This window comes from Anarhichas minor, unplaced genomic scaffold (genome assembly GCF_050575085.1).
Source record: "Anarhichas minor isolate MPS153535 unplaced genomic scaffold, ASM5057508v1 ptg000010l, whole genome shotgun sequence".
NCBI lineage: Eukaryota > Metazoa > Chordata > Actinopteri > Perciformes > Anarhichadidae > Anarhichas > Anarhichas minor.
In genome coordinates this window covers 350,252-375,374 of record NW_027466456.1, presented here as the reverse complement: position 1 = coordinate 375,374, position 25,123 = coordinate 350,252, and the positions used below count along the sequence as shown (strand labels likewise).

Below are 25,123 nucleotides of genomic sequence, written 5' to 3'. Positions count from 1 at the left end.
GTGTCAGGATATATGTGTGTGAGAGACTGTCTCACAATAGCCTTTCATCTCTAGAGAGATGGACTTAGGAAGCTTGTGTAAATTGCCCTTTATCCCTGTGCCATCGCACCATGGAAGTACCAAGAGGACATGGAGACAAATAGCTGATGCGGTACAAGATAAGCCCCAGCCTGTCTCATCAGCGGTGCAGACATTGTGCTGGGTATGAGTAGATTTAGCAGCCGTTAGTGTCTGCATCACTAGTGCCATCCTCCTGCTGAAGGGATAAAAATAACCCTCCATGCTCCTAAATCAGTTATGGGAGGCAGAGGCCGGAGAAGCTGTGAGGGGCGGGAGGAGGAACGAAGAGGGGGGAGGAGAATGAAGAGAAGAGAGATGAGATCGCAGAGGGGTTCTGGGATGCAGGGACGCTAATTGAATGAGACGGCAACGGTCCCTGGAGGGCCAGATATGATCCCGTACTCTGGAACAGGCCTTCTTTAATTGGCTAAGTACAACACTCTTATTAGATCTCCTTCCTGACCGACCTTTATTATATACGTACACAAATGTAGATGCAGAGGGAGGAAAAGAAAACAAAGCTCTTGTGTTGCCTCTGTTTTATCTTCCTCTCTCTTCCTTATTAATGTTTTTCTCTTGTCTTTTTTACCCGTTCCTGTCCTCCCAACCCTGTAGTGGCTGGAGAACTGCAGGAAAACATTTGGGGACAAAGACAGCAGCCAGACACACAACACTCACGCACAGGTAGGGACGAGCACTTCCTCGTTTGACGGCTGGGAGTATTATTGGTAATTTGTGTCAATCAATATGACTTTTAAGAATCCCGTAAATTGTTAGAGGACGAGGGATTTATGTCCAGTGAGGTCTTGAGGTCCATCCGAAATCAAAATAGTTTGTTTTTTTGTGTCTGCTACAGCATCAATATCTGCTGTGAGAAACGGAGATCGTTTAGTTTTAAAACCCCGGTTTTAAACGATCTCCGTATTGGTGTGGATGTAGCCTCAGAACAGCAACCAGATCAGCTTTCCTCCTCAAGTCTCCTTCTTATCGAACTCACAAACAGGAACCCCGCATCTTGTCCTGCTTGTTGAATGAACATTCAGCAGGAAAAAGCGCACCACTAACGTTAGTTTAGTGGTGCCAAGACGGCATATTAGCTGCTGAGATGCTGCCCACTAAACAGCATGTGAACTTACCTGCATGTCGGTCCGGTTAGATGCTGGCGTGGTTCTGTCTGCTCAACACTAACACGCTGTCTGCACGTGACGTGAAGGCTGCTGTCAATCAAACACAGCCCGAAAGAGGACGAGGAGGAGCTTCTTACATTTACTGAAATACTTTTTTAAATTTTCTTCCAATAAATTAAACAAACATGACATCATGTCAGACTACAAAGGGAATGACTCAACTTTAAAGGATATTGTTGCTCGGCCTTTTTGTCTTGTACATTTCTTCTGCTTGGCTTTATAATATACAGGTTTTTAATCATTGTAATGTCAATCTGTGCGATAAACATATTACAAAAGACAAGATATTACACTCAGGGATTGTTTGAGTTCGAGGGCATCAGTAGAAAACTGAACTTCAATATAAAAGCTTTATTAACTTTGTTCAATTAAAGAATGTTGGAAATAATTTTCCTTTTTTATTCAACGAGCATTTTGTTGTATTTTATCAGTTTACTGAAAGCAGCGGAACTGAGTACACCTATATCTTATAAAATAAACTAAAATCTGTTTATTTTTCGCAAGTACTCACTACTTATGAATGTCATTCTGACGTAAAGCTCGAGCTTCTTGCACAGATCTGTGGATTCACGCTCACAGCTTCCCTCTTAGCTCGCTATCGTGAGACCTTCACACACCGGAGGCGTGACGAGTGCAAAATATAACGACACGAAAATGCAAAATACTCCCTTGTGAATATTTTGCATTAAAACTTTTCGTACCGGCAGCGAAGCAAATTTGCAAAAGTTGCAGCACTTTTTCAAAATAAGGTTTGCATAGATTCTTGCAGATATAAGTCCAACCACCAGGATCCTACTGACCAGCGTCTGATATTTTATTGAGTTTCCTTTTATTAAAATGTTTTGAGTGAATTTGAGTTTCCTCTCGTAAACAATTACACAGTATATATGTGTAGGGCTTTTATTGTGAAAGGTAAGGACTTAAGGAGTGGATCCACAGACTTTATATAAGAAGTGGACGTAGTCATCGTGACGTCACTCATTGTTTTTTTCCCGATGAATGGACGTTACCATATTTAGACTGAGGAGTGACGTAGAGACTTGAAACTAGAGATTGAGACCATAAACTCATGTTTACAATGTTTACTGAGGTAATAAATCAAGAGAGAAGTAGGGTCATTTTCTCATAGACTTCTATACAACCAGAGGAGTCGCCCCCTGGTGGACACTAGAGAGAATGCAGCTTTAACACATGAAGCATCGGCTTGGGTTTCACTGCCTTTGTTGAGGGTGAAAGGAGTAATAAAGTTTGTTGTGTTGTTGTTCGCTATAGTGTAAGTTTTAAATACGTTCCACACAACGTGATGGGATGTTTTTATTTGCAGGGTGGAAGCTCAGAAAAATCTACCCTTTCCCGGAAAAACTTACTTTTTTACCGTAATATTAGCGTTTGGAGGAAAGTATTCATGACAAATACAACCATTATAGAAATATACTGACGCACGTATTAGTCGGTGTGTAAAGGCCTTTAGGTTAAAACTGATGCTTTCAGTCACAGAAGCACTTTCTCCTTCCTGTAGCCTCCAACACGTCTTCTCTCTCTCCCCCCCCCCCCCTCACACATCCTGTTATTCAGCCCTTCAGAATAAAGGTCCCTCGTCTGTACCAGGTGAAGATGACAAACCTCCGCTCTTTAGCCCGTCAGGTCACTGTGTGTCAGCTGCCATGTTAAAGCGCACTAATTCTTGATCTTTCTCTCCTTCTGTTTTGTTTGTTTGTGTGTGTGTGTCTGTGTGTGTGTGTGTGTGTGTCTGTGTGTCTGTGTGTGTGTGTGTCTGTGTGACCTGCTCTCCTTCTTGCTTAGCAAATGGAAAATCTAGCAGTAAGTGGTTCTCATATTATAGACTCTTAATAACCATGACATCCGGACACCCACTTACCTCTGTACCTCTGTTGATCGGTCATGTAACCCGGCTCTCCCATCCTCACTCTCAGTTCACCGTTATCTTGTACGCCAACATGTGCTTCTTCCTTCTGTAGCCGGAGAATCAAACCGCTCTGTGCTGCACACTGATTGTGTCTGCAGATAGAGGAAGATATCTCAACAGAGTAGAGTTACCGATGAGTTCATTATCGATGGAGAGATCATAGTGACTACGTTTACATGAACACTAATATTCCACTGTTATTCCTAATATGACACGAGTATGTGAGCGGCATATTCAGAATATAAGATAATAATCGAGTCAATCATTTGCGACACTCGTCAGCCGATAGTAAAGAAAAGGAAAAACACACCTACTTTTAAACATTATGAAAGAGGTTTAACTGTACTTAAAGTTACTGTGAGGAGCTTTTAACTGGTTCTGAACCAGTCTCAGTTTAGTCCTGATCCTCTATCAGACCTCCATCAGTAAACAGACCATCAGAGAGAAGATGGTCTGTTTCTATAGAGTTGTTCTTGATGCTCGTCATCGGAGCCACCGGGTCGGATTCTGATGAAATCAGATGACATCATGCAGGTTCATCAGAAACTCCTCCAGCTCAGACTCCAGCAGAGACCGGTCCACCGTGGACAGACCCAGACCCTCCAGCAGAGACCGGTCCACCGTGGACAGACCTAGATCCTCCAGCAGAGACCGGTCCACCGTGGACAGACCCAGATCCTCCAGCAGAGACCGGTCCACCGTGGACAGACCCAGATCCTCCAGCAGAGACCGGTCCACCGTGGACAGACCCAGATCCTCCAGCAGAGACCGGTCCACCGTGGACAGACCCAGACCCTCCAGCAGAGACCGGTCCACCGTGGACAGACCCAGATCCTCCAGCAGAGACCGGTCCACCGTGGACAGACCCAGATCCTCCAGCAGAGACCGGTCCACCGTGGACAGACCCAGATCCTCCAGCAGAGACCGGTCCACCGTGGACAGACCCAGATCCTCCAGCAGAGACCGGTCCACGGTCATGAGAGGTTTTCTAAAGAGACTCTGGTGCTCAGAGACACTACCACTTTAGTCCACAGGGACCAACACAACCAAGTTCCTTGCAGTAACTTTAAAGTGATATAAAGGCCGTAGGACGTGTCACGTGAATCAGAATGTGCACGGCTGCATGTAAACGGGAATATTAGTGGAATATTGATTTTAAACGTATGTAAACGTAGTCATCGTTGTTGTCCGGTTGAAGTTACTTTTCATTTTGCATGTGTATCGTTCTGTCCCCATACCTGTTCAAATCACCGTTTATTGATCCTCCCTCCATGTTGTCCTGGATTAGGGTCTGACCTCTCAGTAATCACAGTTGAGATCTCATGACTAGCTGTAGTTGTAGACTCGCCTCTCGCTCCACGACCCCGACCGGATGGCCTCGTTAACCCTTTCATCTCCTCCCACGTCTCTAACCCAGGATACCAATCCGTCTAATCACACGACCATCAGAGCGATTTAAAGTGTCGAGCTCGACCGCTACGTGACTCTGCGTTGTGTTTCTGTCTCTGTAGGAGCTGGAGTTGTGTCGCAGGCTCTATAAGCTGCACTTCCAGCTGCTGCTGCTCTTCCAGGCCTACTGTAAGCTCATCAGCAGGGTGGACACCATCAAGAGGGAGGCAGAGGTGAGAACAAAACATGCCCAAAATGCACTTTTTACATTTAGTTGGAGTTCTTGTTTGCCTTAAAAAGTTGATGTTGTGAGAGAATCAAGAACAGACTAATTACATTTTATTACATCATGCTGTCAGAACACCGTCTTCCACAGATTGTCATAAAAGGTTTTGACATTAACATTATACTTAACATAGATTAGCTGTAAGTTTTATTGTTAAATACAAGCTGAGCTGGTTTGTCTTTTAGCTACAGAATATTTAAAGAGACAGTAGTGATGTTCTGTAGTGTGGAGAAGAACCTCATACAAACACACTACTGTCCCTTTAAGACGGTCGATTCCTGCGTCTTGCTGGAGCTTTAATTGGATTTGTGCCTAATGAAATTAAATCATTTCTAATGTGGAGCGATGGGGTCGGTGCTTCCAGTTAATACGTGGAGGTTTATTTTGCACGTGTGCGCTGTAATATGCAGTGCAATGAGATTAACGTCTGCATGTCTTCTGTTTCTCAGGTGACCAACATGTCTGAAGAACTGTCCATCCTAGAGAGCTGCCTGAAGGAGGCAGAGACAGGAAGCGATGGTCAGGAGGACGTGTGCATGTCGGACTCTCCTCAGACCAACACGGAGACGGCCATCCAGTCTCTGATCGAGACTCTGAGAGCCAGAGACTTCAGCTCTGCTCTCACACAAGTCAAAGTCTTTAGGTAAGAAGAACACTTCTGACTCTAATCAACGACCGACCAAAGATCATTCAACAAGTAACAATGAAGCATGTCAAGTGTTGCTGTTTACAGCTTTTTAAAATGTCAGTACAATCTCCTGCATATCAGTAAAATATATACGAGACAAAAACCTCCCGAAACTCTACTGTGATGCAGTTTACTGATATACAACGTTCTCTCCGTTGTCCTTGAGATGTAAAAGCTGCAGAGAAGTAGACGTATTTCTGCTGAACGTGTTTAACATCAGGACAGTCAGCGACTCAAAAAAACTGCAATGCACGCTGAACAGGAACATCATAAAACTCACTCCACATGACGGCAGCAGCACTAAAGCTTTGTTTGAACAGCATTATTCTCCTAAACTCCAGAGGCCGTACAAACAACAAGACAACGAGGGCAACTCGGAGATATGAACGTAGACTGTAGATGTAACCGACCTCCACTATGACGAGGGATTATAATTATCTGTAAACTCATATTCATAAACTACTTTATTACCTTTATAAAGAAAGAAGTCAAGTTTAAATATATTATAAAGAAACTAAGGTTGAACTATTTTTATTTGGCTGCAAAATATTTACTCAAATGTAGATTTGTAAGACTTCCTGTTTCTAAAACATCTAAAAGTGAACTGACCTTCTTTGTATAATCCTCAAACGTGTAAATAGAGTTTTTATTCGTGAACTGTTTGCGTCACGTGATTCAGTGGTGCACATGCGCCTCTTGCTGGCTTCAGTATAAACCGAACTTAAGAGCACTACATCCTTCCTCCGCAGGTCTCTGTGGCCCAACGACATCTTCGGCAACGAGACGGACGACGCGGTCCAGACCCTGCTGCACATCTACTTCCGCCACCAGACGCTGGGCCAGACGGGCTGCCTGGCCGTGGTGGGTCCCAGCAGGGACCTCTCTCAGGCCAGCGGCCGCCTCACGGAGCTCAACCTGCAGATCCGAGAGGCTCTGAGTCGGGCTCAGGCCTGCCAGACCACCACCATGGTCAGCACTGGACTGTGAGAGCCGGTGGTTCTGGACTAGACTGGACTAACATTACCCCCCCGCTCTACACAGACCTCACCTCAGCTGTAGAGAGAGGGTAGACAGCGAGGGGCTCCAGAGGAGGACCAGAGACTCCACCTAAAGGGCTAACGGATGAGTGGGAATAACTGTGACTCTTAATATATATTATTACGTATGAATGCTTAAAGCGAACATCTTCTCCCGGACGAAGCCAACGTGCAAAATTCAGTTGCAATAAGTCGTGTGGTGGTTTTGTGGGAGAGGACGCAGTGGGACGAGAACTTTTATTTTAGTTTCTTTTAGTTTCTTTTTTGCTGGATTGAACCTGATGGTCCGTCACACCGACCTCCTCCTCAGAGGGGGGGGGGGGGGGGGGGTATAGCAGCATGTAAACCGGTCGTATGTGGGAGGACACGCCCTCAAGATTCATGAGCAACATACAAGAGAAAGAGAAAATCTTGTTTAAGAAGTTTTCAACAGCATGCTTGAAAGAGGAAAACAAAAAAGAAAAAGCACTGCAAGAATATTTTTTTGAGAAATGTATTTTTTATTAGCGCTAACATCCTAGGTTGTAAAATGTTAGGATATGTAACATTGTAGCCCTGTGGGACACGTTTCAAGCCTTTCAGGGAGTGTAAAAAGAGAAATATATATAAATCTGTTTATTGATCTCTGCGCAAAAAAAAAAAAACTCACTCTTTAACCAAATAAGTAGCTGCCTTTAGAGAGTGTGTGTGTGGTTCTACACCACACACACACACACATAGACTGGCTACAAGTCATTATGGAAACATAACTTATTTTACTCTGTATATATTTTAGAAAATGTATAGTGTAAAACCAGTATTTTTTCCCCCCCGTTGTACTTTTGTGTAATGCACTGTTCATCCGCGTAGGATGTCTGTATAAAGCTCACGTGATGAGAGAGAAGAGTCTTTGATGATCCGCTCCGCCTTCCTCATCCAGTCACACTTTCCCAAAGGCTGCCTTGGTTGTGGTCGGGGGGGGTCTAATGACCGCACCAACCCAACCAAGTCATATGCATTCCTTTTTCCTCCACTGTGATCCGCTTAAACCCTCACGAAGAGGACCTTGACGACCCTGATGTTTTTTTGTTTTTTTTTACCACGTTGCAAAGCAGCCCCTCCTATTTTATTGTTTTTGTCTGCGGGGGGGGGGGGGGGGGGTAGATGTAGTGGTTGAAGCGTTGCCGCCTCGTGCTGCTGTGACTTTCATAATCTGAAGGCTTTCTGGAGATCTTGTCATGGCACATTGTAACACGTCACTGTACTCATTCCTCAGCTTTGTTTCCCTGCTTGTCTGGTACATTTTGAATGCTGTTCTTAATTATTTAATGAATATATTATTTACCTGGAAGATGTTTTAATGTAGAGGTGCATTATACATTTCTTTTGTTTTTTCTTCACTCACATACCAGCCTTCTCTCTGGATAAATAAAAAACTAATCAGTCTGAGCTTGGTCTTAAATTCAAAGTGCTTTCTTCTGGAAGGTTTGGGAATAAGATGTAACATCTGTAATGAAACGCCACTAAATTAAGATACAGGTGTTCAGGATCTCACATCGCAAAATATTTTACAGCATTAACAGAAAATATGCAAGTGGTTGGCCTCCAACATTGTGCAGCAAGTTGCCTGCTTTTTATTTTGGGTGTCATGAAAAAACGGAGTTAAATTCTTCCAGCAGAGTTCCCTCTCCACCACACGTGTCAAACTCAAGGCCCCCGCCACGTCATTTTATGTGGCCCGCGAATCCACCAGCAAAAATATATATATATATATATATATATATTTTTTTTTTTTTGGAAAAAAAATTGTCAGACTTGAAAATAAAAGTATCCCCTTGGTCGAAATTCTGAGATAGCATGTTGTCTGTGTACCGACATTAAAACTATCACAACAGGTGGACAGGAGAGGCAACAGCCCGTAAAGAGGTTTTCCAACAAGTGATTGAGTTGAAAGAGATCGAAAAATTGATGCAGAGGGAAGAAGATGTAATGAAAGATGGGAAAGTGAATACATGTTTGTGCTTCAGGGAGAAAAACGGGTCTGTCTTCTGTGTTATGATGCGTGTCGGTGATGAAGGATACTATTCACGTCGGCATTTTGACACCAAACACGGAGCTAAATTTAGCCTCCAAGAAAAACAAAATTGTCCAAGAATTAAAAGGCAGAGTGCAATCACAGCAGAATATATTTACAGAAGCTACAGCCCAGTGCTGCTAAAGGTATGTGAGCAGGTGAGCTCCGACCAGATAGACTTTTACAAATGTCAGTTTGTGAAGAAACACCATCGCAGACCGAGTTCAGGAACTAGCAGCAATCTAACACAGCTAGCTAAGAGACGAGCAGGTACTCGTCTTCTTCATTAGCTGTTGATGAAAGCACAGACAACATGGACACAGAGCATCTATCCATGTTTATAAGACCTGATCTCAGTGAGGAGCTCTTGGATGTAGCTGCCATGCACGGGACGACGACAGGGACATTAGTGATGCAGAGAGGTGACAAAAATAGCTTTGAACAAAGTTAATGTAATAACTTGTGTTTGATATTTGTCGTTATTTTCTTTAAAAGTTTGATCTTTGATAGAGTAATGAGTTTCTTAACCCTAAATTAAAATAACAAATGTGCTTAAATATAATTTTACATTTATATAACTGCATATACAATATTTTTACACTTGAATAATCAAATGCAGTGTTAGTTAATGTTAGGGAGTCGTTACATTTATACAGTCCGAGTTACAACCGGCCCTTTGAGGGAAACTGATGCTGATGCGGCCCTGAGTGAAAATGAGTTTGACACCCCTGGTCTACACTGTTCATCGTCTCACATTTTATACGGTTCTCCAGTTATTGGAATCTTGCTTCCCCTCCAGCTGTTATGCATCCACAATCACCAATCACACCATTTGAAGTCTCAACTGAAAGTATTTAAAAATATGTTTTCAAAACCGTACTTTGCCTTTAAATCTTAAAGTTCTCCATTTCCTGAAACAAGTCATTTTGTCGATTCTTTGAAAAGTCTCTTAAATATTCAGTTCATTTTCCCACCCCCTCTTTGATATATAATATTCCATATTTGCTACTCTGGGTCCACAACATGTTGTCAAAGGCCCACTAAACCCACCAGTGAGATCAGAGTCCCAGGCACGCTGTTAATCCTGAACCACAGACCTGAGCTTAATTTAAAGCTCTGATATTTGAGTATTTTAGTTCCACTTCTGAAAGAAAGGCGTCAGTACAGAGTGCAAGGTAGCCATTTATTACATTGCAAAATTGTGTGGTGCTTAAATCCATCAACACAAAACAGGCATGAAATAAAGTTTTGAAACAAATGTTTTTTTTTGTGCAAACAAAGTGGAATGTTGTCTTGAAACATCTCCTAGATGATGTACTTGAAGCTGAAGGTGCTCTCGCAGGACAGACGCTTCCCTTTGCATCTGCCGCACAGGTCCTGTCTGTGAGGCCGTTTGGGGTCCACGTGGCGCTGCGTTACGGCGCACGAACAGCGCGCTTTGTTGCAGGTCTGGGAAGAAGAAGAAGAAAGTCTTGGTTTAGTCGTGACACAGTTTCAGCTCACAGAGAGAGTTAGAGACGCGCTTACGTGACACGTGATGTCCTCCACGCGGTACGGGTTGAAGTCCTTTTGGCATTTCCTACAGAACTGTTTGAAGTAAACCTGGAACACAACGTGCTTCAGTTAGGTCTGCTGCGAGAGGTCATGAACAAACAATACATAAAGATCAGCTCACCTTGTTGGTGCCCTGAACGCACCACACATAGGCGCTCTCCCATCGCAGGTTGCATCCTCTGCAGTGATAATATCCGTACTTCTGTTCCAGGAACTGACGGGACGAGAAGGCAAAAGTCAGGGAGTCGGTTCACTCTCCGCCTCTAATGTTAGTCGATTAAGCAGTTCAACTAGTTAAAGCTCGGGTCGATGATGATCTACAACATCTGCCTGCTTTTGTCCTAACTTCTGATTTCGGACATTTTGGAAAAAACTGATTTAATCTTAAAAACATCGGAACTGAAATGAATGACCATCTGCCACATGCTAACGTTAGTGAATGATTATCTTAATTAGATTTACTTATTAAAAAAGTTAAAGTGTGTCTGAATCAGGAGACTTTCATCTCCCAGTAAAAGCTCCAACGCTTCAGGGTCTCTGAACATCTGAGCAAAGTTACCTCATAATATCTGCAAGTACATTTTGACAGTTTAAAATGACCAATGTTCTGGTTAATTTACCCTTTTGGGGACTCAATTATATACAGTGCGTTGCTTTTATTTTATTTTTAGTTTATTCTTGAAAATTGTTTCGTATAAATATTTATTTCATCAAGTGAAACTGCAGAGAAGAGGCCATCAATGCTATCTTTAGTTAAAACAAAAAGTTATTTATTAAAACTTTAAAAAAATTATAAATGTAGTAAATAATATTTGTAATAGTTATTTATGTATAACTTTTTTTATAAAAAAATATGTTTAGGTTTATTTATTCAATTATATAGTTTAAAATGTTTATATTTATGTGTATTTAAACATTTCTTTAGATCATGTTTGCACATTTATGTTTTTTTTCTTCCTTGATCACGTGACGAAACTCACCTGGAACCGCACGCGCGCCTTGCCCTTTGACCCCTCCGCAGTGAGCAGCAGCTTGTCGCTCTCCACGAGCTTGGACTTGGACTTGTCGCGTGGCTCCGGGAGCTTCGCGGTCTTTCCGTCGCGTTTCCCCGCAGAGTCCGGCGGGTCACCGGTCTGCGTGTCACCGCACGAGGCCTCCTTAATGTCGTTGTTGTTGTTTTCATCGACCAGGAAGGAGGTGACGCTTCTGTAGGCGATGGGTGAATACACCGCGAGGGTGCGCGGGTACCGCACACCGCCCGCCGCGTTGGGGCTGCCGCTTCCTCCGCCGTAACTGCCGCCGCCGCTTCCGGGCTCCTGCTGCGTCCTGCGTCGGGAGTCCCGCTTCCAGGCCAGCAGGGTCCGCGGGCCGATGGAGCACTGCACCGTGGCGTCTCTCCGCGGGTTCACCTGCACCGACACATCCTTGGTGTTAGCCTTCCGGAGCCTCGGGGTGAGTTTGGGGTTGATCTGAGATAAGATGGACTTCAGCTGGGCGCGCTGGTGGTTGTTGAACGCGTCCGAAGAAGTGTCCGCGTACTGGGACAGGTAGCTTTTATACTTCCACCCCGCGTCTTTGGGCCGGGGGTGTCTGTAAGATGAATAGAAATAACTGTCTACTGGCTCCTCACCATACGTTGCCATTTTTGCTCAACCAACCAGAGCCGCAGGTGAATCTATTTAAGTAGATTTGGGCAACACGGGCTCCTCTATTAGGTTAATTAAGGTCAGGTGTTCGTGGACCAGAGGTGGGCACGTGGAAGAAGATGAACGGAACAAGTGGAGATTAAAATATTATGTTAAAATTATAAATATATATTTATAAACAGATAACAGATTATAAAAACATGTAAAATATTTATAATTTTAACAGATCATAAAAAATATTTACAATTTCAACATAAATAAATATTTATAATTTCAACATAAATAAATATTTATAATTTTAACAGATTATAAAAAATATAAATAAATATTTATAATTTGAACAGAGGTTAAAGGAGCTGGATAGGATAGACTAAAAACATGTTTAGGAAAGTGGTTTGATGCTGAAGGTTCACCTGGAATGTACATATTGATAATAAATAGATGTTAAAACGGTTTTAAATGTGATGAGACTGTTTGGTGGGAACAGAGTGAGGAGCTGGTCTGCTCTGAAAGCTAAATATATGGTTATATAATATAAAATACCTTCTGGATTATGGTTGTGTATACAGGTCTAAAAACCTCGTTGGGAATACTGGATGCTCAAGCATCACAGGTAAAGAGCCTGAGACCTTCAGAACAGTAATAATAATAATCACGTGACTTGATGATTGATCTGTTTGCATGTGAGATGATAACCGTAGTTATTGCTTTATAATCTGTGGAGGACGTCAGAGTTTTAATATCAGATTCATGTTCAGCATCAATGAGCAGAGAGAACAGTTAATGTTTGAAAAACTACAATCACTATTCAGAATCCATCAAACGCAGCTCATGTTGGAGGATGAGCAGCAAAAAGAAAAAGGGTCTTTGAAGAGTTGGATTAATAACTGTAATGTAAATATAAGTGGTGTTAAAGGGACACATCAAAATATATGTAGATATAAGAAAGTACAGGAAGATATTTAGTAAAAGTAAACCCTTTGTTTGGGAATGTTGGATTATAAGAAGACGAAAGTCCTTCTGGTCTTAACAGTGTTATTATAAAGAATAATAATGTAAAGTGTGAAGTTATGTGAAGAAGTAGAAACTGGATTATGTTTTGTTGTTCTGTCAGAAGATTCAGCGAGAGAAGTTTTAAAAAATGGAGATTGGAGAGGAAGAAAAAAAAGTGACAAATGTTGAGAGTATTTCGGGTCAACAAGACTAACGTATTAAAATTAAAGATTTTATTTATTGTTATTTTCCATTTGTTTCCTCTTGTTTGTTTAATTATTTAGTTTTCTTTGCTTTGTTGTTGGATTAAAACACATGAAAGCTGTTTGCAAACCGCCGTTTAAAAGAAAAGAAGAAGAAGCAGCAGAAGCAGAAGAAGCAGAAGAAGCAGCAGAGACTCGTCACAAAGGTATGCACGTTGTTTTACTTTTCTTTCTTTACACATTTTTATTTTGTTGACACAGTTGTTTATAATATACACATATTGTACATTTTGTTCAGACAGTGTTTGAAGCTCTGCTCGTCTGTGATGATGATTTATTGATGAATGAGACTTTCACAGGTTGAAGTTGAACTCAACTCTCTGAGTCGTTTTGTTCATCGTCGACTTACATTTGTTTTGTCGATTTGTTGTTTTTTAGGCTTTTTTCATGCTAAATAATTTATATCTAACAAATCAATGAACACATTTATGAACTCTAGATTTAAAGCTTTTGTGTGATTGAGTTTTACAGATCTGTTGTTTTGTTCTTAGCCGACTAATGTTTCTTTACTCGATTAGTCGTTTTTATGCGTTTTTCCTCACAAATGACTTCCAACAAATGAATGAACACATCTCTGGTAAACAAAAGATTTAAAGTGCTGCTTCTGTGTGATTCTTTGTGGAGAAACTCGATTATTAGTCGAGTTATCGGTCGTTTTGTTCTCAGTCGACTAAGATTTCTTTAGTCGATTAGTCGTCTTTATGCTTTTTTTATTCTAAATACTTATTTCCAACAAATCAATGAACACATTTATAAACTCAAGATTTTAAATGGTTCTTTTGTGGGATTCTTTGTGAAGTTTTACAGATCTGTTGATTAAATCAACTCATCGATTAGCCGTCATAATTGGTCGATAAGTGTTGGTCGACTAAGAATTTATTTTCTCCAGGCGACCAACGCTTCCAGGAAACACAGCGATGTTTTAAAACATTAATGATGTTTTTTTTGTTGCCAAACTGAATGCATAAAGCTGGATGACATTAAGCACCGTCCCAGCATCGTCTCCCTGTTCTCCAGGTTTGTCTTCATGAATGACAGCGATCATAACGATGGATCCACTTGCAGGTTTCACTCCCCCCACATCTGTAGTGGTCTGCACATCAAACAGGAGTGGGATCGGGAGGACAGGGGTCCAACATGATGGTGTTCGGGTCGCTCACCGCCACGGCACCGTAAGACGAGTCCATGTCCTCGTCGTCCTGAAACCTTTGATACGTTATGCCCGTGTCCTCGCCGTCCCCCATGGGGTCCGCTTTGTGCAGGACCTTCTTCCTGTACATCCTGTAGGCCAGGATGAAGATGCCGGCCTCGGCCGCCTGGAACAGGGCGTACAGCAGAGGGAACATGTACATGCCTCCCATCAGCTGGGGGGGGAAGGCCAGCTTCAGGATGGCGGTGCACAGCTGCACATTCTGGCATCCCGTCTCCAGAGAGACTGACCGGCAGCTGCTGGGCGGCAGGTCGAAGAGCACGGCCAGGCCGTAGCCCGCGGCGTAGCCGCACAGAGGCATCAGGATGGCCACCACGTAGACGGAGGGCGGGATGGTGGACAGCAGCTCCGGGCCCAGCATCGCTCCAGTCAGGATGAACAGCATCACGAGGGTGACCAGCAGAGACCACAGGGAGACCTGGAGACACAGAGGAGCTCAGCACTGAGGTGGTTGTCTGACCCGAGGTCAGCTGTTTTCTGCTGGAGGGAAACTTATACCTGTCGTCCTGGAGGGCAATGACTTTCTCTTCTTTTTACATGCTACTATTGTATACATTTTCTTTTTATATGCGATAAAAAATGTTTTACTTCTTTCAACGGACTATACTATGATTTATTTCATTATTTATTACATTTTTTTTGACACACTATACTGTTTTTTTTCACTTTTATGACCTTACTGTGACTTCTTTAGACATCCTCTACTATGCCTTTTGTCAACATAATACCATGACTTTTTTATGACTTTTTTGTTTTTTGACATGCATAGTATGACTTTCATTTTTTCTTTACGACATGCTATACTATGAGTTTTTTATGATTTTTTAAAACTTACTATACTATGACTTTTTTATGACTTTTTTCGACATGCTATACTTTTACTTTTTTCGATATGCTATACTATGACTTTTTTATGACTTTTTTTGACATGCTATACTATGACTTTTTTCGACATGCTATACTATGACTTTTTTCGACATGCTATACTATGACTTTTTTCGACATGCTATACTATGACTTTTTTCGACATGCTATACTATGACTTTTTTCGACATGCTATACTATGACTTTTTTCGACATGCTATATTATGACTTTTTTCGACATGCTATACTATGACTTTTTTCGACATGCTATACTTTGACTTTTTTCGACATTCTATACTATGACTTTTTTCGACATGCTATACTTTTACTTTTTTCGACATGCTATACTTTTACTTTTTTCGATATGCTAAACTGACTTTTTTCGACATTCTATAATATGACTTTTTTCGACATTCTATAATATGACTTTTTTCGACATGCTATACTATTGACTTTTTTCGACATGTCATACGTTGACTTTATGATTTTTTAAAACTTACTATACTTTGACTTTTTTCGACATGCTATATTATGACTTTTTTCGACATGCTATACTATGACTTTTTTCGACATGTTATACTTTGACTTTTTTCGACATGCTATATTTTGACCTTTTTTCGACATGCTATACTATGACTTTTTTCGACATGCTATACTTTGACTTTTTTCGACATTCTATACTATGACTTTTTTCGACATGCTATACTATGACTTTTTTCGACATGCTATACTATGACTTTTTTCGACATGCTATACTATGACTTTTTTCGACATGTTATACTTTGACTTTTTTCGACATGCTATATTTTGACATTTTTCGACATGCTATACTATGACTTTTTTCGACATGCTATACTTTGACTTTTTTCGACATTCTATACTATGACTTTTTTCGACATGCTATACTATGACTTTTTTCGACATTCTATACTATGACTTTTTTCGACATGCTATACTATGACTTTTTTCGACATGCTATACTATGACTTTTTTCGACATGCTATACTATGACTTTTTTCGACATGCTATACTATGACTTTTTTCGACATGCTATACTATGACTTTTTTCGACATGCTATACTATGACTTTTTTCGACATGTTATACTTTGACTTTTTTCGACATGCTATACTATGACTTTTTTCGACATGTTATAGTTTGACTTTTTTCGACATGCTATATTATGACTTTTTTCGACATGTTATACTTTGACTTTTTTCGACATGCTATACTATGACTTTTTTCGACATGCTATACTATGACTTTTTTCGACATGTTATACTTTGACTTTTTTCGACATGCTATACTATGACTTTTTTCGACATACTATACTATGACTTTTTTCGACATGTTATACTTTGACTTTTTTCGACATGCTATACTTTGACTTTTTTCGACATGCTATACTATGACTTTTTTCGACATGTTATACTTTGACTTTTTTCGACATGCTATACTATGACTTTTTTCAACATGCTATACTATGACTTTTTTCGACATGCTATACTATGACTTTTTTCGACATGTTATACTTTGACTTTTTTCGACATGCTATATTATGACTTTTTTCGACATGCTATACTATGACTTTTTTCGACATGCTATACTATGACTTTTTTCGACATGCTATACTATTGACTTTTTTCGACAGGCTATACTTTGACTTTTTTCGACATACTATACTATGACTTTTTTCGACATGCTATACTTTGACTTTTTTCGACATGCTATACTTAGACTTTTTTCGACATGCTATACTATGACTTTTTTCAACATGCTATACTATTGACTTTTTTCGACAGGCTATACTATTGACTTTTTTCGACATGCTATACTATGACTTTTTTCGACATGCTATACTATTGACTTTTTTCGACATGCTATACTTTGACTTTTTTCGACATGCTATACTATGACTTTTTTCGACATGCTATACTATTGACTTTTTCGACAGACTATACTTTGACTTTTTTCGACATGCTATACTTTGACTTTTTTCGACATGCTATACTATGACTTTTTTCGACATGCTATACTATGACTTTTTTCGACATGCTATACTTTGACTTTTTTCGACATGCCATACTATGACTTTTTTCGACATGCTATACTATGACTTTTTTCGACATGCTATACTATGACTTTTTTCGACATTCTATACTATGACTTTTTTCGACATTCTATAATATGACTTTTTTCGACATGCTATACTATTGACTTTTTTCGACATGTCATACGTTGACTTTATGATTTTTTTAAACTTACTATACTTTGACTTTTTTCGACATGCTATATTATGACTTTTTTCGACATGCTATACTATGACTTTTTTCGACATGTTATACTTTGACTTTTTTCGACATGCTATATTTTGACCTTTTTTCGACATGCTATACTTTGACTTTTTTCGACATGCTATACTATGACTTTTTTCGACATGCTATACTTTGACTTTTTTCGACATTCTATACTATGACTTTTTTCGACATGCTATACTATGACTTTTTTCGACATGCTATACTATGACTTTTTTCGACATGCTATACTATGACTTTTTTCGACATTCTATACTATGACTTTTTTCGACATTCTATAATATGACTTTTTTCGACATGCTATACTATTGACTTTTTTCGACATGTCATACGTTGACTTTATGATTTTTTTAAACTTACTATACTTTGACTTTTTTCGACATGCTATATTATGACTTTTTTCGACATGCTATACTATGACTTTTTTCGACATGCTATATTTTGACCTTTTTTCGACATGCTATACTATGACTTTTTTCGACATGCTATACTTTGACTTTTTTCGACATGCTATACTATGACTTTTTTCGACATGCTATACTATTGACTTTTTTCGACAGACTATACTTTGACTTTTTTCGACATGCTATACTTTGACTTTTTTCGACATGCTATACTATGACTTTTTTCGACATGCTATACTTTGACTTTTTTCGACATGCCATACTATGACTTTTTTCGACATGCTATACTATTGACTTTTTTCGACAGGCTATACTTTGACTTTTTTCGACATGCTATACTTTGACTTTTTTCGACATGCTATACTATGACTTTTTTCGACATGCTATACTATTGACTTTTTTCGACAGGCTATACTTAGACTTTTTTCGACATGCTATACTTTGACTTTTTTCGACATGCTATACTATGACTTTTTTCGACATGCTATACTATGACTTTTTTCGACATGCTATACTATGACTTTTTTTGACAGACTATAATATGACTTTTTTCGACATGCTATACTATGACTTTTTTTGACAGACTATAATATGACTTTTTTCGACATGTTATACTTTGACTTTTTTCGACATGCTATACTTTGACTTTTTTCGACATGCTATACTATGACTTTTTTCGACATGCTATACTATGACTTTTTTCGACATGCTATACTTTGACTTTTTTCGACATGCTATACTTTGACTTTTTTCGACATGCTATACTTTGACTTTTTTCGACATGCTATACTATGACTTTTTTCGACATGCTATACTTTGACTTTTTTCGACATTCTATACTATGACTTTTTTCGACATGCTATACTATGACTTTTTTCGACATGCTATACTATGACTTTTTTCGACATGCTATACTATGACTTTTTTCGACATTCTATACTATGACTTTTTTCGACATTCTATAATATGACTTTTTTCGACATGCTATACTATTGACTTTTTTCGACATGTCATACGTTGACTTTATGATTTTTTTAAACTTACTATACTTTGACTTTTTTCGACATGCTATATTATGACTTTTTTCGACATGCTATACTATGACTTTTTTCGACATGTTATACTTTGACTTTTTTCGACATGCTATATTTTGACCTTTTTTCGACATGCTATACTATGACTTTTTTCGACATGCTATACTATGACTTTTTTCGACATGCTATACTTTGACTTTTTTCGACATTCTATACTATGACTTTTTTCGACATGCTATACTATGACTTTTTTCGACATGCTATACTATTGACTTTTTTCGACAGGCTATACTTAGACTTTTTTCGACATGCTATACTTTGACTTTTTTCGACATGCTATACTATGACTTTTTTCGACATGCTATACTATGACTTTTTTCGACAGGCTATACTTAGACTTTTTTCGACATGCTATACTTTGACTTTTTTCGACATGCTATACTATGACTTTTTTCGACATGCTATACTATGACTTTTTTCGACATGCTATACTATGACTTTTTTTGACAGACTATAATATGACTTTTTTCGACATGCTATACTATGACTTTTTTTGACAGACTATAATATGACTTTTTTCGACATGTTATACTTTGACTTTTTTCGACATGCTATACTTTGACTTTTTTCGACATGCTATACTATGACTTTTTTCGACATGCTATACTATGACTTTTTTCGACATGCTATACTTTGACTTTTTTCGACATGCTATACTTTGACTTTTTTCGACATGCTATACTTTGACTTTTTTCGACATGCTATACTATGACTTTTTTCGACATGCTATACTTTGACTTTTTTCGACATTCTATACTATGACTTTTTTCGACATGCTATACTATGACTTTTTTCGACATGCTATACTATGACTTTTTTCGACATGCTATACTATGACTTTTTTCGACATTCTATACTATGACTTTTTTCGACATTCTATAATATGACTTTTTTCGACATGCTATACTATTGACTTTTTTCGACATGTCATACGTTGACTTTATGATTTTTTTAAACTTACTATACTTTGACTTTTTTCGACATGCTATATTATGACTTTTTTCGACATGCTATACTATGACTTTTTTCGACATGTTATACTTTGACTTTTTTCGACATGCTATATTTTGACCTTTTTTCGACATGCTATACTATGACTTTTTTCGACATGCTATACTATGACTTTTTTCGACATGCTATACTTTGACTTTTTTCGACATTCTATACTATGACTTTTTTCGACATGCTATACTATGACTTTTTTCGACATGCTATACTATGACTTTTTTCGACATGCTATACTATGACTTTTTTCGACATTCTATACTATGACTTTTTTCGACATTCTATAATATGACTTTTTTCGACATGCTATACTATTGACTTTTTTCGACATGTCATACGTTGACTTTATGATTTTTTGAAACTTACTATACTTTGACTTTTTTCGACATGCTATATTATGACTTTTTTCGACATGCTATACTATGACTTTTTTCGACATGCTATACTATGACTTTTTTCGACATGCTATACTATGACTTTTTTCGACATGTTATACTTTGACTTTTTTCGACATGCTATATTTTGACTTTTTTCGACATGCTATACTATGACTTTTTTCAACATGCTATACTTTGACTTTTTTCGACATTCTATACTATGACTTTTTTCGACATGCTATACTATGACTTTTTTCGACATGCTATACTATGACTTTTTTCGACATGTTATACTTTGACTTTTTTCGACATGCTATATTATGACTTTTTTCGACATGTTATACTTTGACTTTTTTCGACATGCTATACTATGACTTTTTTCGACATGCTATACTATGACTTTTTTCGACATGTTATACTTTGACTTTTTTCGACATGCTATACTATGACTTTTTCCGACATGTTATACTTTGACTTTTTTCGACATGCTATATTTTGACCTTTTTTCGACATGCTATACTATGACTTTTTTCGACATGCTATACTATGACTTTTTTCGACATGTCATACGTTGACTTTATGATTTTTTTAAACTTACTATACTTTGACTTTTTTCGACATGCTATATTATGACTTTTTTCGACATGCTATACTATGACTTTTTTCGACATGTTATACTTTGACTTTTTTCGACATGCTATATTTTGACCTTTTTTCGACATGCTATACTATGACTTTTTTCGACATGCTATACTATGACTTTTTTCGACATGCTATACTTTGACTTTTTTCGACATTCTATACTATGACTTTTTTCGACATGCTATACTATGACTTTTTTCGACATGCTATACTATGACTTTTTTCGACATGCTATACTATGACTTTTTTCGACATGTTATACTTTGACTTTTTTCGACATGCTATATTTTGACTTTTTTCGACATGCTATACTATGACTTTTTTCAACATGCTATACTTTGACTTTTTTCGACATTCTATACTTAGACTTTTTTCGACATGCTATACTATGACTTTTTTCGACGTTATACTTTGACTTTTTTCGACATGCTATATTATGACTTTTTTCGACATGTTATACTTTGACTTTTTTCGACATGCTATACTATGACTTTTTTCGACATGCTATACTATGACTTTTTTCGACATGTTATACTTTGACTTTTTTCGACATGCTATACTATGACTTTTTCCGACATACTATACTATGACTTTTTTCGACATGTTATACTTTGACTTTTTTCGACATGCTATACTTTGACTTTTTTCGACATGCTATACTATGACTTTTTTCGACATGTTATACTTTGACTTTTTTCGACATGCTATACTATGACTTTTTTCGACATGCTATACTATGACTTTTTTCGACATGCTATACTATGACTTTTTTCGACATGTTATACTTTGACTTTTTTCGACATGCTATACTATGACTTTTTTCGACATACTATAATATGACTTTTTTAATGCCATTTATACTATGCCATTTTTTGACTTTTTACGTATTTTTATGACATATTTGGGAACGTGATTATAATATGCGAACATAATTACAATTTAAACTTTCTAAACGTAGGGGTGAAGTCTGCATCAAGGCATCACTGCTGCCCAACGTTACAGCCTGTTGTAACCATGGTTGTAGCTGTTGTGGCCCTCCCTCATATGTGGCTTTTATCAAATAGGGGGGAGGAGTTCTTCCGGACACAGTGCCTCTGATGTCACTGTTCCTGCAGTCAGCATCCCCTTCTACTTATGACAGGAAAATTACGCAGTGCGCTTTTGGTCCTTAACTGAAAGTACACACGGTCTAAAATAACCTCAATTTAATTATTTCACAAATTCAGCTCATTGATTAAATGGAAAAGTAACTTTGAGAGACTTCTCTTAAATTACCTTTAAAACAATGTCGGCCACGCGCGTGTAGCGGTACCTCAGGATAACTCCTAAACCAATGGGGATGAGAGTGCTGCACAGGGTCAGGATGATGGCCCCGAAGGGCATGAGGTTGACCACGGGTGTGTTGATCCAGGCCCGGCTGTAGATCCACAGACACAGCGGCATCAGCACGAGCGCCAGCAGAGTGGAAGAGATGGTCATGACGATGCTGGGGAGAAGGAGAGCAAAGACGCACCGTTTACACCATGCATGTGGTGTTTGGTCACAATGTTGAATCTTTTTTAAGTTTGACAGGAAAGACTCATTGAATTAAGGGAAGCGTGTAGAACTTGTAAGTCGTGCGTAATGTTGTACCAAAGTCCCCGTTACTTCAGTGCGTAATTTGCGGAATGAGATGCGCAAAACGTAGATCAACCTTGTGAAATCGTTTTGTTTTTTACCGTTCCACTTCATAACTCACTGTGTTGTTTCTGTAGATTAGTACAGTATACATACCTTAGATTCATCTCCCCGTTCACCAGCAGAGACATTATATTTGATAAGTTTCCTCCCGGGCAGCAGCCACAGAGGAGAACAGCCATCGCCGCCACATCGTCCAGAGAGAAGGCTAAAGCCAACAGAAAGGCCACCAAGGGCATGATAACAAACTGACACACCAGTGCCAGCAGCACCCCGATGGGCCTGCGGATATGCTCCCCGAGCTGGCTAACCTCCACCGTGCAGCCCAGCCCCAACATGGTGAAGCAAAGCACAAGTCCCACAAAGACATTGATTCCGTGGCTGAGCGGGGAATCCCAAAAGGCGGGCATCAGGTGAGGGGATTCCGTCGACGGAGCGGCCATAAACTCAGCTCCGGCGACAGTCCTGAATGCGCTGGCTTCGCGGAAGATGGCCACTAATCCCGCCATGGCAGCGTCCTTTGGAGAATCCACAACTTGCTTCAAAGTGTCCGACATAAAGTCCATCAAACCAGCATTCTGTGCGACGCCGCCCAACAGGCTGGAATTCTCCATGGCGCAACAGGAGAGGCAGAGGATCGTGCGTAAAATGATTCCCTAGTGGCGCACTGGCACTAATGAGAAACAGCGCTCAATGGTCGGAGGATGTGATGGTGCCATGGTACTGATAGCCTTAAAGTGACTCTCAGAGACAGACTGGTCCCACGGATTGGCTCCCACCTATAGACGCACACAGCTGGAGGGGAGTCTGCACACGGTCTAAAGCCTCAGCGAGAAAGAGAGTGGGTGGGCCAATCAATAACGCACAGTCTGCCCTTTTATACTGCGCTCCGCTCCGTAATAAGGAGAAAAGGTCCCCATCAATATCAATCCAATTATTACATATTTAGTTTTCCATTTAGGAAATAAAACCCGGCCCAATAGATTGTTCTCTCTCTATCTTCTGTAGAATTATGAAGACTAGAATGTAGACACATGGGAACTGGAGCTGTAGTGAAGAGGTTAAACACAGTCTAATGAATGAAAAGTGTGCTGATCTTTCTACACTAGTGCAGCAAACTGAACATCTGCGCCTCGTCTCAAACGTTATAGTGGCGCGAGGCTCACGTTTAGTTTTAGTAAAGCTTGTGACAGGTTGGCGGCCCGCAGTAATGCATCATGATGCATGTTTGGGGGTCTCTGCTCTGTCTGCAGTCCGCAGATCCTCCGAGATGAAACTCGCGTCGAGCCCCGCGGTGCCAAACGGAAGATGAGTGACTGACGTCATATGTCTTCATGGCACCGGGGCGGTGACTCAGGCTTACATCTGCCTCCTCCCCTCCTGCCCCTCCCCGGAGACACATCGTGTGCCACCCACCCCCCACCATTGACCAATGGGGGACTCCATGATACGTAATGCAACAACTGTGTGTGCAGAATATAAATGTGTCACCTTCCTCTTAAAAGCTGCTTTATGACACTGAAACACGAGAAGACGGATATAAAGTCTGTCATTGACGTGACGTCACTTTCATCAGGCGCGTCAGATGTTTTAATTGGATCAAACACGTTGTGATGCTGCGCTATAAATACACTGAAGCTGGTTATTTCATTACTGAATTTAAGAAAAAGCAGCTTGAAGGTCCGATAACGGAAACAATGTAACAAATGTTCTTTCATGTGAGACTCAGTAAGATTATAACTCTGCGCTCTTATTACTGTCTCAATGACAGACAGGCAGACAAGACGTTTACGTTTACACATCTATTTTCCATTTATATATTTATTTGCATTTTTTTTTCCATTTATAACATTTTTATATATTTATTTATTCTATATATTTAAGTTTTTATTTTAGGTTTTATTTATGTTTATTCTATATATTACATTATTTATATTTTACATTTATGTAATTATTTGCATATTCTTTCATTTATATAAATATTTATTTATACATTCTATATATTTACCTTTGCTGTATTTATATGCATTTAGTATTATATATATATATATACATATATTTATAATTATTTTTCCGAATATATATTTACAGATAATGTTTATATATATTTACATCTCTTATATATCTATATTTGTGTATGTTTATACATTTACTTTATTCCTGTTTAATCATTTGAAATACTGTTCACCACAAATCTATATCAATTTATTATTTAATTGAACTCATAAATCATAATTCATTTTATTAAACGTAGTTTTCTCTTCATACATATTTAATGAGCATCGTTGGAGGGAGCCTGAGGTCTCAGATGTTGATATTAGAGAGCAAACAGCTACAGATAAATAAATCAGTTTTTTAATGTTCACGACACAGACGACGTCTCTGACGATGTCTCTGAGTGACCAGTCGGGCTTCTGTTTGTATCGTTCATGTAAACTCAGACTGAAGGAGTA

General features: G+C 39.2%; 3 protein-coding genes and 1 long non-coding RNA gene across 12 annotated transcripts in view; 2 read left to right on the top strand and 2 right to left on the bottom strand.

Moving 5' to 3' along the window:
* The window catches only part of fryl (furry homolog, like), a 65,844-nt gene extending 57,842 nt beyond the window's left edge, over positions 1 to 8,002 (top strand). For 4 of the 9 annotated variants that reach the window (XM_076087321.1, XM_076087320.1, XM_076087319.1 and 1 more), the window contains 6 exons: positions 676 to 744; positions 2,823 to 2,855; positions 3,051 to 3,068; positions 4,686 to 4,796; positions 5,299 to 5,492; positions 6,287 to 8,002. In XM_076087321.1, the coding sequence (XP_075943436.1) occupies positions 676 to 744; positions 2,823 to 2,855; positions 3,051 to 3,068; positions 4,686 to 4,796; positions 5,299 to 5,492; positions 6,287 to 6,524 (663 nt within the window). In that variant the 3' untranslated portion in view covers positions 6,525 to 8,002. The remainder of the gene's footprint in view (positions 1 to 675; positions 745 to 2,822; positions 2,856 to 3,050; positions 3,069 to 4,685; positions 4,797 to 5,298; positions 5,493 to 6,286) is intronic. The other 5 variants (XM_076087323.1, XM_076087326.1, XM_076087324.1 and 2 more) reach the window with 2 other exon arrangements.
* A 1,421-nt stretch (positions 8,003 to 9,423) lies between these two features.
* Positions 9,424 to 14,895, top strand: LOC142946247 (uncharacterized). The gene is made up of 2 exons (XR_012953049.1): positions 9,424 to 13,229; positions 14,149 to 14,895. It is a non-coding gene; the product is annotated as an uncharacterized LOC142946247 (long non-coding RNA).
* zar1 (zygote arrest 1) lies at positions 9,933 to 11,824 on the bottom strand. Its single transcript, XM_076087338.1, has 4 exons — positions 11,162 to 11,824; positions 10,303 to 10,395; positions 10,155 to 10,229; positions 9,933 to 10,076 (listed from the first exon to the last, which is right to left on the bottom strand). Exons 1-4 carry the CDS (start codon positions 11,822 to 11,824, stop codon positions 9,933 to 9,935), a joined length of 975 nt encoding a protein of 324 aa, XP_075943453.1.
* Positions 13,285 to 23,284, bottom strand: slc10a4 (solute carrier family 10 member 4). Its single transcript, XM_076087337.1, has 3 exons — positions 22,767 to 23,284; positions 22,269 to 22,479; positions 13,285 to 14,711 (listed from the first exon to the last, which is right to left on the bottom strand). Exons 1-3 carry the CDS (start codon positions 23,282 to 23,284, stop codon positions 14,184 to 14,186), a joined length of 1,257 nt encoding a protein of 418 aa, XP_075943452.1. The 3' UTR covers positions 13,285 to 14,183.
* Positions 23,285 to 25,123: the final 1,839 nt, after the last annotated feature.

Excerpts from the sequence above, each read along its gene's own strand:
- zar1 (XM_076087338.1), bottom strand. The coding sequence starts at position 11,824 with ATGGCAACGTATGGTGAGGAGCCAGTAGACAGTTATTTCTATTCATCT. Across the intron at positions 10,396-11,161 it reads AGGCGCGCGTGCGGTTCCAG|TTCCTGGAACAGAAGTACGG; the intron begins GTGAGTTTCGTC and ends TCGTCCCGTCAG. Across the intron at positions 10,077-10,154 it reads TGGAGGACATCACGTGTCAC|ACCTGCAACAAAGCGCGCTG; the intron begins GTAAGCGCGTCT and ends TCTTCTTCCCAG.
- slc10a4 (XM_076087337.1), bottom strand. The coding sequence starts at position 23,284 with ATGGAGAATTCCAGCCTGTTGGGCGGCGTCGCACAGAATGCTGGTTTG. Across the intron at positions 22,480-22,766 it reads AACGGGGAGATGAATCTAAG|CATCGTCATGACCATCTCTT; the intron begins GTATGTATACTG and ends CCTTCTCCCCAG. Across the intron at positions 14,712-22,268 it reads TGGCCGACATTGTTTTAAAG|GTCTCCCTGTGGTCTCTGCT; the intron begins GTAATTTAAGAG and ends CTGTGTCTCCAG.